Source organism: Cherax quadricarinatus, chromosome 80 (assembly GCF_038502225.1).
Source record: "Cherax quadricarinatus isolate ZL_2023a chromosome 80, ASM3850222v1, whole genome shotgun sequence".
Lineage (NCBI taxonomy): Eukaryota > Metazoa > Arthropoda > Malacostraca > Decapoda > Parastacidae > Cherax > Cherax quadricarinatus.
This window is the reverse complement of record NC_091371.1, coordinates 16397122-16409513: the sequence shown is the minus strand read 5'-3', so window position 1 is coordinate 16409513 and position 12392 is coordinate 16397122. Positions and strand designations below refer to the sequence as shown.

General features: G+C 38.5%; 1 protein-coding gene across 1 annotated transcript in view; it reads right to left on the bottom strand.

The window, feature by feature from the left end:
- The window catches only part of LOC128702374 (BOS complex subunit NOMO3), a 32145-nt gene that overhangs the window by 18293 nt on the left and 1460 nt on the right, over positions 1 to 12392 (bottom strand). The window contains exons 2-7 of the mRNA XM_070102180.1: positions 11024 to 11123; positions 10470 to 10598; positions 8351 to 8530; positions 7527 to 7680; positions 6244 to 6470; positions 4781 to 4949 (exon numbers count right to left, since the gene is read on the bottom strand). Of these exons, the coding sequence (XP_069958281.1) occupies positions 4781 to 4949; positions 6244 to 6470; positions 7527 to 7680; positions 8351 to 8530; positions 10470 to 10598; positions 11024 to 11123 (959 nt within the window). The remainder of the gene's footprint in view (positions 1 to 4780; positions 4950 to 6243; positions 6471 to 7526; positions 7681 to 8350; positions 8531 to 10469; positions 10599 to 11023; positions 11124 to 12392) is intronic.

Sequence of the window (12392 nt, the reverse complement as noted above, 5' to 3'; positions counted from 1 at the left end):
GGTTTCCCTGAATCCCTTCATAAATGTTACTTTGCTCACACTCCAACAGCACGTCAAGTATTAAAAGCCATTTGTCTCCATTCATTCCTATCAAACACGCTCACGCATGCCTGCTGGAAGTCCAAGCCCCTCGCACACAAAACCTCCTTTACCCCCTCCCTCCAACCCTTCCTAGGCCGACCCCTACCCCGCCTTCCTTCCACTACAGACTGATACACTCTTGAAGTCATTCTGTTTCGCTCCATTCTCTCTACATGTCCGAACCACCTCAACAACCCTTCCTCAGCCCTCTGGACAACAGTTTTGGTAATCCCGCACCTCCTCCTAACTTCCAAACTACGAATTCTCTGCATTATATTCACACCACACATTGCCCTCAGACACGACATCTCCACTGCCTCCAGCCTTCTCCTCGCTGCAACATTCATCACCCACGCTTCACACCCATATAAGAGCGTTGGTAAAACTATACTCTCATACATTCCCCTCTTTGCCTCCAAGGACAAAGTTCTTTGTCTCCACAGACTCCTAAGTGCACCACTCACTCTTTTTCCCTCATCAATTCTATGATTCACCTCATCTTTCATAGACCCATCTGCTGACACGTCCACTCCCAAATATCTGAATACGTTCACCTCCTCCATACTCTCTCCCTCCAATCTGATATTCAATCTTTCATCACCTAATCTTTTTGTTATCCTCATAACCTTACTCTTTCCTGTATTCACCTTTAATTTTCTTCTTTTGCACACCCTACCAAATTCATCCACCAATCTCTGCAACTTCTCTTCAGAATCTCCCAAGAGCACAGTGTCATCAGCAAAGAGCAGCTGTGACAACTCCCACTTTGTGTGTGATTCTTTATCTTTTAACTCCACGCCTCTTGCCAAGACCCTCGCATTTACTTCTCTTACAACCCCATCTATAAATATATTAAACAACCACGGTGACATCACACATCCTTGTCTAAGGCCTACTTTTACTGGGAAAAAATTTCCCTCTTTCCTACATACTCTAACTTGAGCCTCACTATCCTCGTAAAAACTCTTCACTGCTTTCAGTAACCTACCTCCTACACCATACACTTGCAACATCTGCCACATTGCCCCCCTATCCACCCTGTCATACGCCTTTTCCAAATCCATAAATGCCACAAAGACCTCTTTAGCCTTATCTAAATACTGTTCACTTATATGTTTCACTGTAAACACCTGGTCCACACACCCCCTACCTTTCCTAAAGCCTCCTTGTTCATCTGCTATCCTATTCTCCGTCTTACTCTTAATTCTTTCAATTATAACTCTACCATACACTTTACCAGGTACACTCAACAGACTTATCCCCCTATAATTTTTGCACTCTCTTTTATCCCCTTTGCCTTTATACAAAGGAACTATGCATGCTCTCTGCCAATCCCTAGGTACCTTACCTTCTTCCATACATTTATTAAATAATTGCACCAACCACTCCAAAACTATATCCCCACCTGCTTTTAACATTTCTATCTTTATCCCATCAATCCCGGCTGCCTTACCCCCTTTCATTTTACCTACTGCCTCACGAACTTCCCCCACACTCACAACTGGCTCTTCCTCACTCCTACAAGATGTTATTCCTCCTTGCCCTATACACGAAATCACAGCTTCCCTATCTTCATCAACATTTAACAATTCCTCAAAATATTCCTTCCATCTTCCCAATACCTCTAACTCTCCATTTAATAACTCTCCTCTCCTATTTTTAACTGACAAATCAATTTGTTCTCTAGGCTTTCTTAACTTGTTAATCTCACTCCAAAACTTTTTCTTATTTTCAACAAAATTTGTTGATAACATCTCACCCACTCTCTCATTTGCTCTCTTTTTACATTGCTTCACCACTCTCTTAACTTCTCTCTTTTTCTCCATATACTCTTCCCTCCTTGCATCACTTCTACTTTGTAAAAACTTCTCATATGCTAACTTTTTCTCCCTTACTACTCTCTTTACATCATCATTCCACCAATCGCTCCTCTTCCCTCCTGCACCCACTTTCCTGTAACCACAAACTTCTGCTGAACACTCTAACACTACATTTTTAAACCTACCCCATACCTCTTCGACCCCATTGCCTATGCTCTCATTAGCCCATCTATCCTCCAATAGCTGTTTATATCTTACCCTAACTGCCTCCTCTTTTAATTTATAAACCTTCACCTCTCTCTTCCCTGATGCTTCTATTCTCCTTGTATCCCATCTACCTTTTACTCTCAGTGTAGCTACAACTAGAAAGTGATCTGATATATCTGTGGCCCCTCTATAAACATGTACATCCTGAAGTCTACTCAACAGTCTTTTATCTACCAATACATAATCCAACAAACTACTGTCATTTCGCCCTACATCATATCGTGTATACTTATTTATCCTCTTTTTCTTAAAATATGTATTACCTATAACTAACCCCTTTCTATACAAAGTTCAATCAAAGGGCTCCCATTATCATTTACACCTGGCACCCCAAACTTACCTACCACACCCTCTCTAAAAGTTTCTCCTACTTTAGCATTCAAGTCCCCTACCACAATTACTCTCTCACTTGGTTCAAAGGCTCCTATACATTCACTTAACATCTCCCAAAATCTCTCTCTCTCCTCTGCATTCCTCTCTTCTCCAGGTGCATACACGCTTATTATGACCCACTTCTCGCATCCAACCTTTACTTTAATCCACATAATTCTTGAATTTACACATTCATATTCTCTTTTCTCCTTCCATAACTGATCATTTAACATTACTGCTACCCCTTCCTTTGCTCTAACTCTCTCAGATACTCCAGATTTAATCCCATTTATTTCCCCCCACTGAAACTCTCCTACCCCCTTCAGCTTTGTTTCGCTTAGGGCCAGGACATCCAACTTCTTTTCATTCATAACATCAGCAATCATCTGTTTCTTGTCATCCGCACTACATCCACGCACATTTAAGCAACCCAGTTTTATAAAGTTTTTCTTCTTCTCTTTTTTAGTAATTGTATACAGGAGAAGGGGTTACTAGCCCATTGCTCCCGGCATTTTAGTCGCCTCATACGACACGCATGGCTTACGGAGGAAAGATTCTTTTCCACTTCCCCATGGACAATAGAAGAAATAAAAAAGAACAAGAGCTATTTAGAAAAAGGAGAAAAACCTAGATGTATGTATATATATATATGCATGTGCGTGTCTGTGAAGTGTGACCAAAGTGTAAGTAGGAGTAGCAAGATATCCCTGTTATCTTAGCGTGTTTATGAGACAGAAAAAGAAACCAGCAATCCTACCATCATGCAAAACAGTTACAGGTTTTTGTTTCACAGTCATCTGGCAGGACGGTAGTACTTCCCTGGGTGGTTGCTGTCTACCAACCTACTACCCCATCTATAAATATATTAAACAACCACGGTGACATCACACATCCTTGTCTAAGGCCTACTTTTACTGGGAAATAATTTCCCTCTTTCCTACATACTCTAACTTGAGCCTCACTATCCTCATAAAAACTCTTCACTGCTTTCAGTAACCTACCTCCTACACCATACACCTGCAACATCTGCCACATTGCCCCCCTATCCACCCTGTCATATGCCTTTTTCAAATCCATAAATGCCACAAAGACCTCTTTAGCCTTATCTAAATACTGTTAACTTATGTGTTTCACTGTAAACACCTGGTCCACACACCCCCTACCTTTCCTAAAGCCTCCTTGTTCATCTGCTATCCTATTCTCTGTCTTACTCTTAATTCTTTCAATAATAACTCTACCATACACTTTACCAGGTATACTCAACAGACTTATCCCCCTATAATTTTTGCACTCTCTTTTGTCCCCTTTGCCTTTATACAAAGGAACTATGATAGTAACAGAGTGGAAAAGAATTACAAAGTGGCTAATATTGATTTCTAACAATTTTTAAATTCTAATAAAATAAAGTCTCCATTTAATGTACTTGGAAATCCACTGGGTCAAATGATTCTGAAACAACAGTCTGTCTGTTACAGAACTGTCCATTGTTGATACAATCATGGCAAAACAATCTCGCCTCCATCCACCACAAATGCTATTATCAGTCACCTGCTCCTTCCCTATTAATCCATGAAATTGAGGGCTTCCTAATAAACTCCTTGTTACTTTATACAGTAGAGTGGATTGCACTAAAGTTAATCATATATTAGCTGTGATTCAACCTCTGCAACCACATATAAGCGAGTACAGTCAGCTCAATCAATCACTTCACTTTTCATTCAGTTTCCTTACACATCACTGGGCATTTATTGCTACACTGGTGCTGCACTTCTTTCTAGATTATCACTAACTTTGTAATGTAGTACTTTGTAAGGAAAAGCCTTGGATCCAGAACTCCTTCCCTGTATTCTTATGTAAATACTGTTGTGCATAATACAAGTTTGGTAACTGTGAATTCACAATTCATGAGCTTGTCCTTGAATGTATTCACAGCAGTTGATGAGTCTTTACTGCATGTAATCTATTAATATTTTTATTCAAATTGTTTTTTTAATTAACCTGTACTATTTGGGATATATAATGTTTAGATTTTGATGATTCTGAACTTGCATCTCTGGTCCTTTCACAACAATACATACATATTAAGCCTTTCCTTTAAGGATCTATCCTGAAATCGATAAAATGAAGTTGTTATACATTATCTTCCACTATTTCACTTATTTTACCAGGCAATCTTTCCTGATCGCTCTACGTTTTAAGCATGTTACTACTATTACGTACGTATTACTACTTGAACTAACCTGCAATCACTTTGATCTTGTGCTTTCCTGACTGAATATTTTCAAAGGCATAAAATCCATCGGCATCAGTAGTTGATGTGAATGTTTTATCAAGCACAACCTTAGCTCCTGCCACAGCCTCTCCACCTTCACTCTTGGTTATTCGACCATTCATGCTGAAACCTCCAACCTGTACATAATGGTGGATTACTGTATTTATGTGAAATGCTAAAGTGTGTGGGCCATTTGGCACAAGTAGTGGAGATTCCATCCTCCATCAGGTAAGAGCACAACAAACTAGCTACTTAGTAGGAAGAAAAGTCACAATTTGAAAAGGAAATTTAGAAATCATTTTGATCCATTCTGAACTATCGTCACATGCAATGTTCCAGGATAGACTGAAATGCAGCCTAATGTTCACTATCCAAATTGTGGATTAACACAATGAATAGTGGTAAAGTATAAAGCAAGTAAAAAAATATCTGGACTGTATTTCTGCTTCCCTTTTCAGTTTGGTATTTTTAACTACAGGTCTCTCTCAATGTATGCAATAAATACATTCCTGATTTATGGTACATTAAGCACATGCAATATAACATGAAAAAGATAGTAATTAATTCTGAAACTCTGCAAATTCCATATTTCTTGACTAATGTTCACCAAAAATCTATGAGCTTGCCACACATGCACCAAATAATCTTATACATACACACAAAAAAATTAAATGAATTTGGTAAAATACAAAATTTAATCAAAATCACTACACAATACAAAATCAGAAAAGATACAATTTACTTACTGTTATCCCAGAAAATATAGGCATACTAGGCAGGAACTAAATGATCACATACAAAAAATAAATGAAAGTGGTCATAAAAGAAACAAGAAAACTTGTCTTTGTCTAGTTTGAAGAGCACATATTATAAACCTGTGAATACATATTTTCATACTGTTACCTTCCTACTGCCTGTGGTTCTGAGTGTGACCAAGGTAACCTTTATGAAGCTATTCAAAGAAACTGGTTAGCAGGACTTGATTCCTGGGTAGTATGGTTCCTAAACTCTGAAGGAGGATTAGGATTTTACAGTTCAGTGGGTCATCCGAGCTGCGATGTTTGCATGCTTCTGGTAAGACAGTGATTGAATGAATGATGGGTAAAGTTTTGCTTCTTCAGGTCACCCTACTACAGTGGGAGACAGCTCGTGTTAAAAAAAAGAAAAAAAAAAAAGTCCCTGATTTACTTTATAAGATTTAGTACATGTACCAGCTTTCCAATTTAAAGATGTTAATCTGTCTGCATTAATTTTCTCATTATTAGGTAGTCAGAAAATATTAGCATTTAGACTACAGTAGAATTTCAATTCATATTAAAATACCACTGCTAAAATAGAGGTGTGTATTAATGTTGGTAGAATTACCGACAATATGTTAGGATGTTAGGTAAAAGGACAAATGCAATTAATGTGACATTTTATTGTGCTTACCTTAAATGTTTGTTGAAGAATCAAGTCATCGTGTTCAACGGTTACCTCCAGTTGACTTGGTGTCACCTCATATTTGGTTGTAGGTGAGTGGAAGTAGGGAATCAAAATATATGTGCCAGGTGGCACAGAGCCAAAGGAAAAGACACCACCAGTGCCTGATATTACATGGCATACAGCTGGTATTCCAACTGTATTTGAGTAGCCTTCAGGAATTCCTGGGCTACACTCTGTAAACACAAAGAAAAATCATGATTGATAATTTCTTTTTTTCACTGTGATGACTGTCTCCCACCAAAGCAGGGTGACCCAAAAAAGAAAAACACTTTCATCATCACTCACACAAAATCACTGTCTTTGAGGAGGTGCCCAGACATGACAGTTTAGATGTTACTCCAAACAGCCAATATCCCAAACCCCTCTTCTAAAGTACAGGCACTGTACTTTCCACCTCCAGGATTCAAGTCCAGCTAACTGGTTTATCAAACCTCCCAACTTAAAAGTTTCCTTCTTTTTATTTTTAGTAAGCTGTATGGGAAAAGGGGTTATTAGCCCATTGCTCCTGGCATTTTAGTTAGAGTTTTACAATATGAATGGCTTACGAAGCAAAACTTCTTATTCCACTTCCTCACTGATAACAATATTAGAAGTATAAAAAATATTCTTAATATATCAGTCATTTTCTACCAAAACAGGGCGACCCGAAGAAGTACATAAACATATTAACCATTATTCTTTCAGTAACTGTCTTTTGTGCTATGAGGGTCATACAAGTGTGCGTTAAGTGCCTTTTCAATGTGCATTTTAGATTTTTTCTATATCACTTTGTACTATCTCTGTACATGACAGGTCAGTTATTTGAAAGAGAGCAAGAGAAAGAACAGACAGCAAGGACACCTTGATGACTGACTGTAATGTGAGAAACTTTATAAGTAAAAACTATATTAAAATGTCTTAATATATGGGAAGTAGCAAAACAACAAGGCATATTTTTTTAACACACAGACTGTCTCCCACTGAGGAAGAATGACAAATCTGTACAAAAAATCCATGTTAGTCGTGGAGAAATGCCAAACACATAAGGGTAACATAGCACCTGGAAAATGGGAAAGTGGAGGGTAATGAAATTTGATCTAATTTCTTTGATTAAGAGCCCTTCATCAGTAACATAGCACTTCCTTTGAAAAGCACACAAAAATAAAAATGGTCACAAAGTCATTCCAGTAACCAGGGGAGGATGGAGGGAACTGAACAGGAAAGGTCATTTTAAAACTCCTCTATGTTACCTGGTTGAGCTGTAATGGCATCTTTAGAGTGTAGAACAAAGCTGACACCTGGTGTTGCCTGGCCTTCAGTTGTAACACTTCCAGACACAATATAACCCCCAACAACTATGGAGGAACCAGCATCTCCATTTTCATCTGCAACTTCTACCATCACCTATAAAAAACAAAACTTTTCAGAGCCATGAAAACTGTTTTGTCAAAACCATAAACCCAAATTGAGACAGACAAGATGAATGTTGGTACAAATAATCAGGAACAAAAGCAAAACGTGTAAATTTATTAAGCGATTTAACTTGAATTTTTTTTCAACAAACCGGCCGTATTCCACCAAGGCAGGGTGGCCCAAAAAGAAAAACTAAAGTTTTTCTTTTTAAATTTAGTAATTTGTACAGGAGAAGGGGTTACTAGCCCCTTGCTCCCGGCATTTTAGTCGCCTCTTACAACACACATGGCTTACGGAGGAAGAATTCTGTTCCACTTCCCCATGGAGATAAGAGGAAATAAACAAGAACAAGCACTAGAAAGAAAATAGAAGAAAACCCAGAGGGGTGTGTATATATATGCTTGTATACATGTATGTGTAGTGTGACCTAAGTGTAAGAAGAAGTAGCAAGATGTACCTGAAATCTTGCATGTTTACGAGACAGAAAAAAGACACCAGCAATCCTACCATCATGTAAAACAATTAAAGGTTTCCATTTTACACTCACTTGGCAGGATGGTAGTACCTCCGTGGGCAGTTGCTGTCTACCAACCTACTACCTATAACTTGAAAAAATATGTATTTAATTTCAAAGGCCATGATATAAATAAGCACATTGTACCTTGTCATTAATGAAGCTCCATGAGGGATGTGAAGCCACCACTGTGTACTTTCCTGATGATAATGGTGTAAACACATATGTACCATCAGTGGTGGTCTGGGTGGTTTGAATAACTTCCTTTCCTCTGTACAGTGATACTGTTACTCCTTTTGGACCAGCATTGTTTCCAACACTTACTACCTGAGAGTGTAAACAAAAGATTATTTATTTATTTTTTTATTTATTATCACACTGGCTGATTCCCACCAAGGCAGGGTGGCCTGAAAAAGAAAAACTTTCACCATCATTCACTCCATCACTGTCTTGCCAGAAGGGTGCTTTACACTACAGTTTTTAAACTGCAACATTAACACCCCTCTTTCAGAGTGCAGGCACTGTACTTCCCATCTCCAGGACTCAAGTCCGGCATGCCGGTTTCCCTGAATCCCTTCATAAATGTTACTTTGCTCACACTCCAACAGCACGTCAAGTATTAAAAACCATTTGTCTCCATTCACTCCTATCCAACACGCTCACGCATGCCTGCTGGAAGTCCAAGCCCCTCGCACACAAAACCTCCTTTACCCCCTCCCTCCAACCTTTCCTAGGCCGACCCCTACCCCGCCTTCCTTCCACTACAGACTGATACACTCTTGAAGTCATTCTGTTTCGCTCCATTCTCTCTACATGTCCGAACCACCTCAACAACCCTTCCTCAGCCCTCTGGACAACAGTTTTGGTAATCCCGCACCTCCTCCTAACTTCCAAACTACGAATTCTCTGCATTATATTCACACCACACATTGCCCTCAGACATGACATCTCCACTGCCTCCAGCCTTCTCCTCGCTGCAACATTCATCACCCACGCTTCACACCCATATAAGAGCGTTGGTAAAACTATACTCTCATACATTCCCCTCTTTGCCTCCAAGGACAAAGTTCTTTGTCTCCACAGACTCCTAAGTGCACCACTCACTCTTTTTCCCTCATCAATTCTATGATTCACCTCATCTTTCATAGACCCATCCGCCGACACGTCCACTCCCAAATATCTGAATACGTTCACCTCCTCCATACTCTCTCCCTCCAATCTGATATCCAATCTTTCATCACCTAATCTTTTTGTTATCCTCATAACCTTACTCTTTCCTGTATTCACCTTTAATTTTCTTCTTTTGCACACCCTACCAAATTCATCCACCAATCTCTGCAACTTCTCTTCAGAATCTCCCAAGAGCACAGTGTCATCAGCAAAGAGCAGCTGTGACAACTCCCACTTTGTGTGTGATTCTTTATCTTTTAACTCCACGCCTCTTGCCAAGACCCTCGCGTTTACTTCTCTTACAACCCCATCTATAAATATATTAAACAACCACGGTGACATCACACATCCTTGTCTAAGGCCTACTTTTACTGGGAAAAAATTTCCCTCTTTCCTACATACTCTAACTTGAGCCTCACTATCCTCGTAAAAACTCTTCACTGCTTTCAGTAATGTTTATTAATGTTTATATGTTTAGCATCAAGAGAATAGAGCACTGAAGTAAGCCTAATTTCCCATGCAAGGCAAATCCTATAGTTTTGATACTAATCATTCCAGGATATGCACTGTCTATTTTTAAAGCTGCCCAAGGAGCTTTAAAGAAGAAATAAAGTGAATAAAGACCTACACATGATCATTCATTTGTATGTATACCAATTTCTATTGGTATACATTGACAGAACAATTCTGTGATGACCACCACAAATATGGAAGTACATATAGGTAATATGCTCTACCCTTCTCTCACTCAAAATAACCAATTCATGAGTAAATTCTTTTTATCAATGTGTACACAAAGATTCACTTAAAAAAAAAAAATACATACTGCACCCAAAAGTAAGGTACATTATTATTTTATGCAATTTTAACCTGGCATATAATTACAATACTGTGCTATACTGCATATAGAAAAGTGTAAAATAAAGTGGATACCAACAATTAGAATATGATGGTAATGTAGTGAGTCAAGTTCCCAGACCTTCCCCACAATGTCAAAATCTAATATGTCCTGAGCTATTAGTTACATATTTAGCACTATGCTACTTAATATCAAATTCTACCAATGCCACAACTTAAACAGTTATATCATACTAACCTTGCCAATGACTGCAAAACCTTTAAAGTGAAAATTTATGTCTTGTCCCAGGCTGCAAGGGTCAGTTTCTCCATTAATAATCAAAGACACTTCTTTGGGTTCAAAACTCCAGCCAGGTGGAGGGGAGACCTGTTAGGTAATGCAAAAACTAGAACAACTTTATTGCAGTGTATTTCTATATGGAGGCACAATTTTTTAAAGTATCTAATTTTAAGTGTTATTTTAAGTGCTCAATAATGGCATTATTTTTATTATAATAAAAAATGAAGTGCTAAACCTACAAGGGTCATACAGCACTCAATAATGGCATCTGATATAAATTGGACAAATTTTACAAAATGAGAAGGTATTTCATACATTTTCTGTCTTAAAGCAAAACAATATACACACTATTACTATTATACCATATTTTGGGGAGAGCATCGCCTGGGAAATGGGAAGCAATCAAGTTTGATCTAAGGAAGGAAAGGATTAAGTCTGATTCCTTGGATCAAGAGCCCCCTCACCTATAACAAAAAACAATTTACACAGCTATAAAATAAATAAGCCCTTACCTTTAATATATAGTGACCCTTGTCGTATAATGGCATGAAGTAATAACCATTGTTGGGTGCGCATTCTGTTTCATATTTTAAGTTACCTTGTTTCGTGTATCTGAAACAATTCAAATATTCAAAATTATTTGTTATAGTACAAAATACAATTTTAAAAGTAACAACTTCGTGAATCATCACATGAAACTAAACATGATGCAAAAATAGACAAGACACAGGTAAGAAAATCTTAAAAAATTATGAATCTCAATTTTAAACGAAAACTTACATACATTGCTATCTATACTGCACGGTACTTTTATTTTGACAAAAATAAGGGTGGATCAAACAGAGAGCAGACCTTAATTACACTTATATGTACCAGAACAGCCCCTTATCTCACTCAAACGTACTGTACTTACAAATTCCATATAATGATGTTTTATACTTTATGTATTACCTGGGGTATACCTGGAAGGTGTACCGAGGGTCAATGCCCCCAAGGCCCAGTCCATGACCAGGCCTCATGGTGGATCAGAGCCTGATCAACCAGGCTGTTAATGCTGGCCGCACATAAACCAAAGTATGAATCACAGCCCGGTTGGTCAGGTACTGACTTCAGGTGCTAAGCCGCTAAAGCCACAAGGATCATACAGCTGTACTTTATGTTAAGCACTAAAACTGGATAAATAAGTTTATTTAGATACAGGTACACATAAGTATAATTATCATACATGGTGTAAATTACCTAGCATAACTCCCCAAAAAGTCAAAGTAACTTATTTTTATTGGGGTCCTCGATTTCCATTGAATCCATCATTACAGGGACTGGTGATGGCTGGATCCTTCTCACATTAAAACTGAAACATACCTTACCAGATGAAATATAAATTGTAAATATATAACCAGACATACTTCTCTTAACCCTTTTAATAGGCCTATGCTTACCATTCACAGGGTGGCTATGGGGTGCATAACAAATTAACCACATCAACAGTGAAATCCAATCATCAGGAAGTGCTAAACCTGTAGTGTGTCACACAGCACCTACATTTACTTTAATTAAGGGGAAGCACTAAACTCGCAGGGGTTATTAGTGCCTGGGGAACAGGAATTAAATTCAATCGAAGAGAGGGTAATGCCATTCTTTGGATCAAGATTTATTTATCTTATCTCAGCTCCTCCCCTTCACCGGCATCTTCTAGAATGACAAATTATTCCAATCAAGGGGAGCGCTAAACCCGTAGGATTATACAGCGCCTGTGGGGGGTATGGAAGGTATTCAGGCTTAATTCAGGGAACTGGAGCACAGATCCAGTTCCCTAGATCAAGAGCCCCTCACTAGCATCAAGAAACCTTCTTTGAGGGGACAGAATGACGAAGTCAGGTT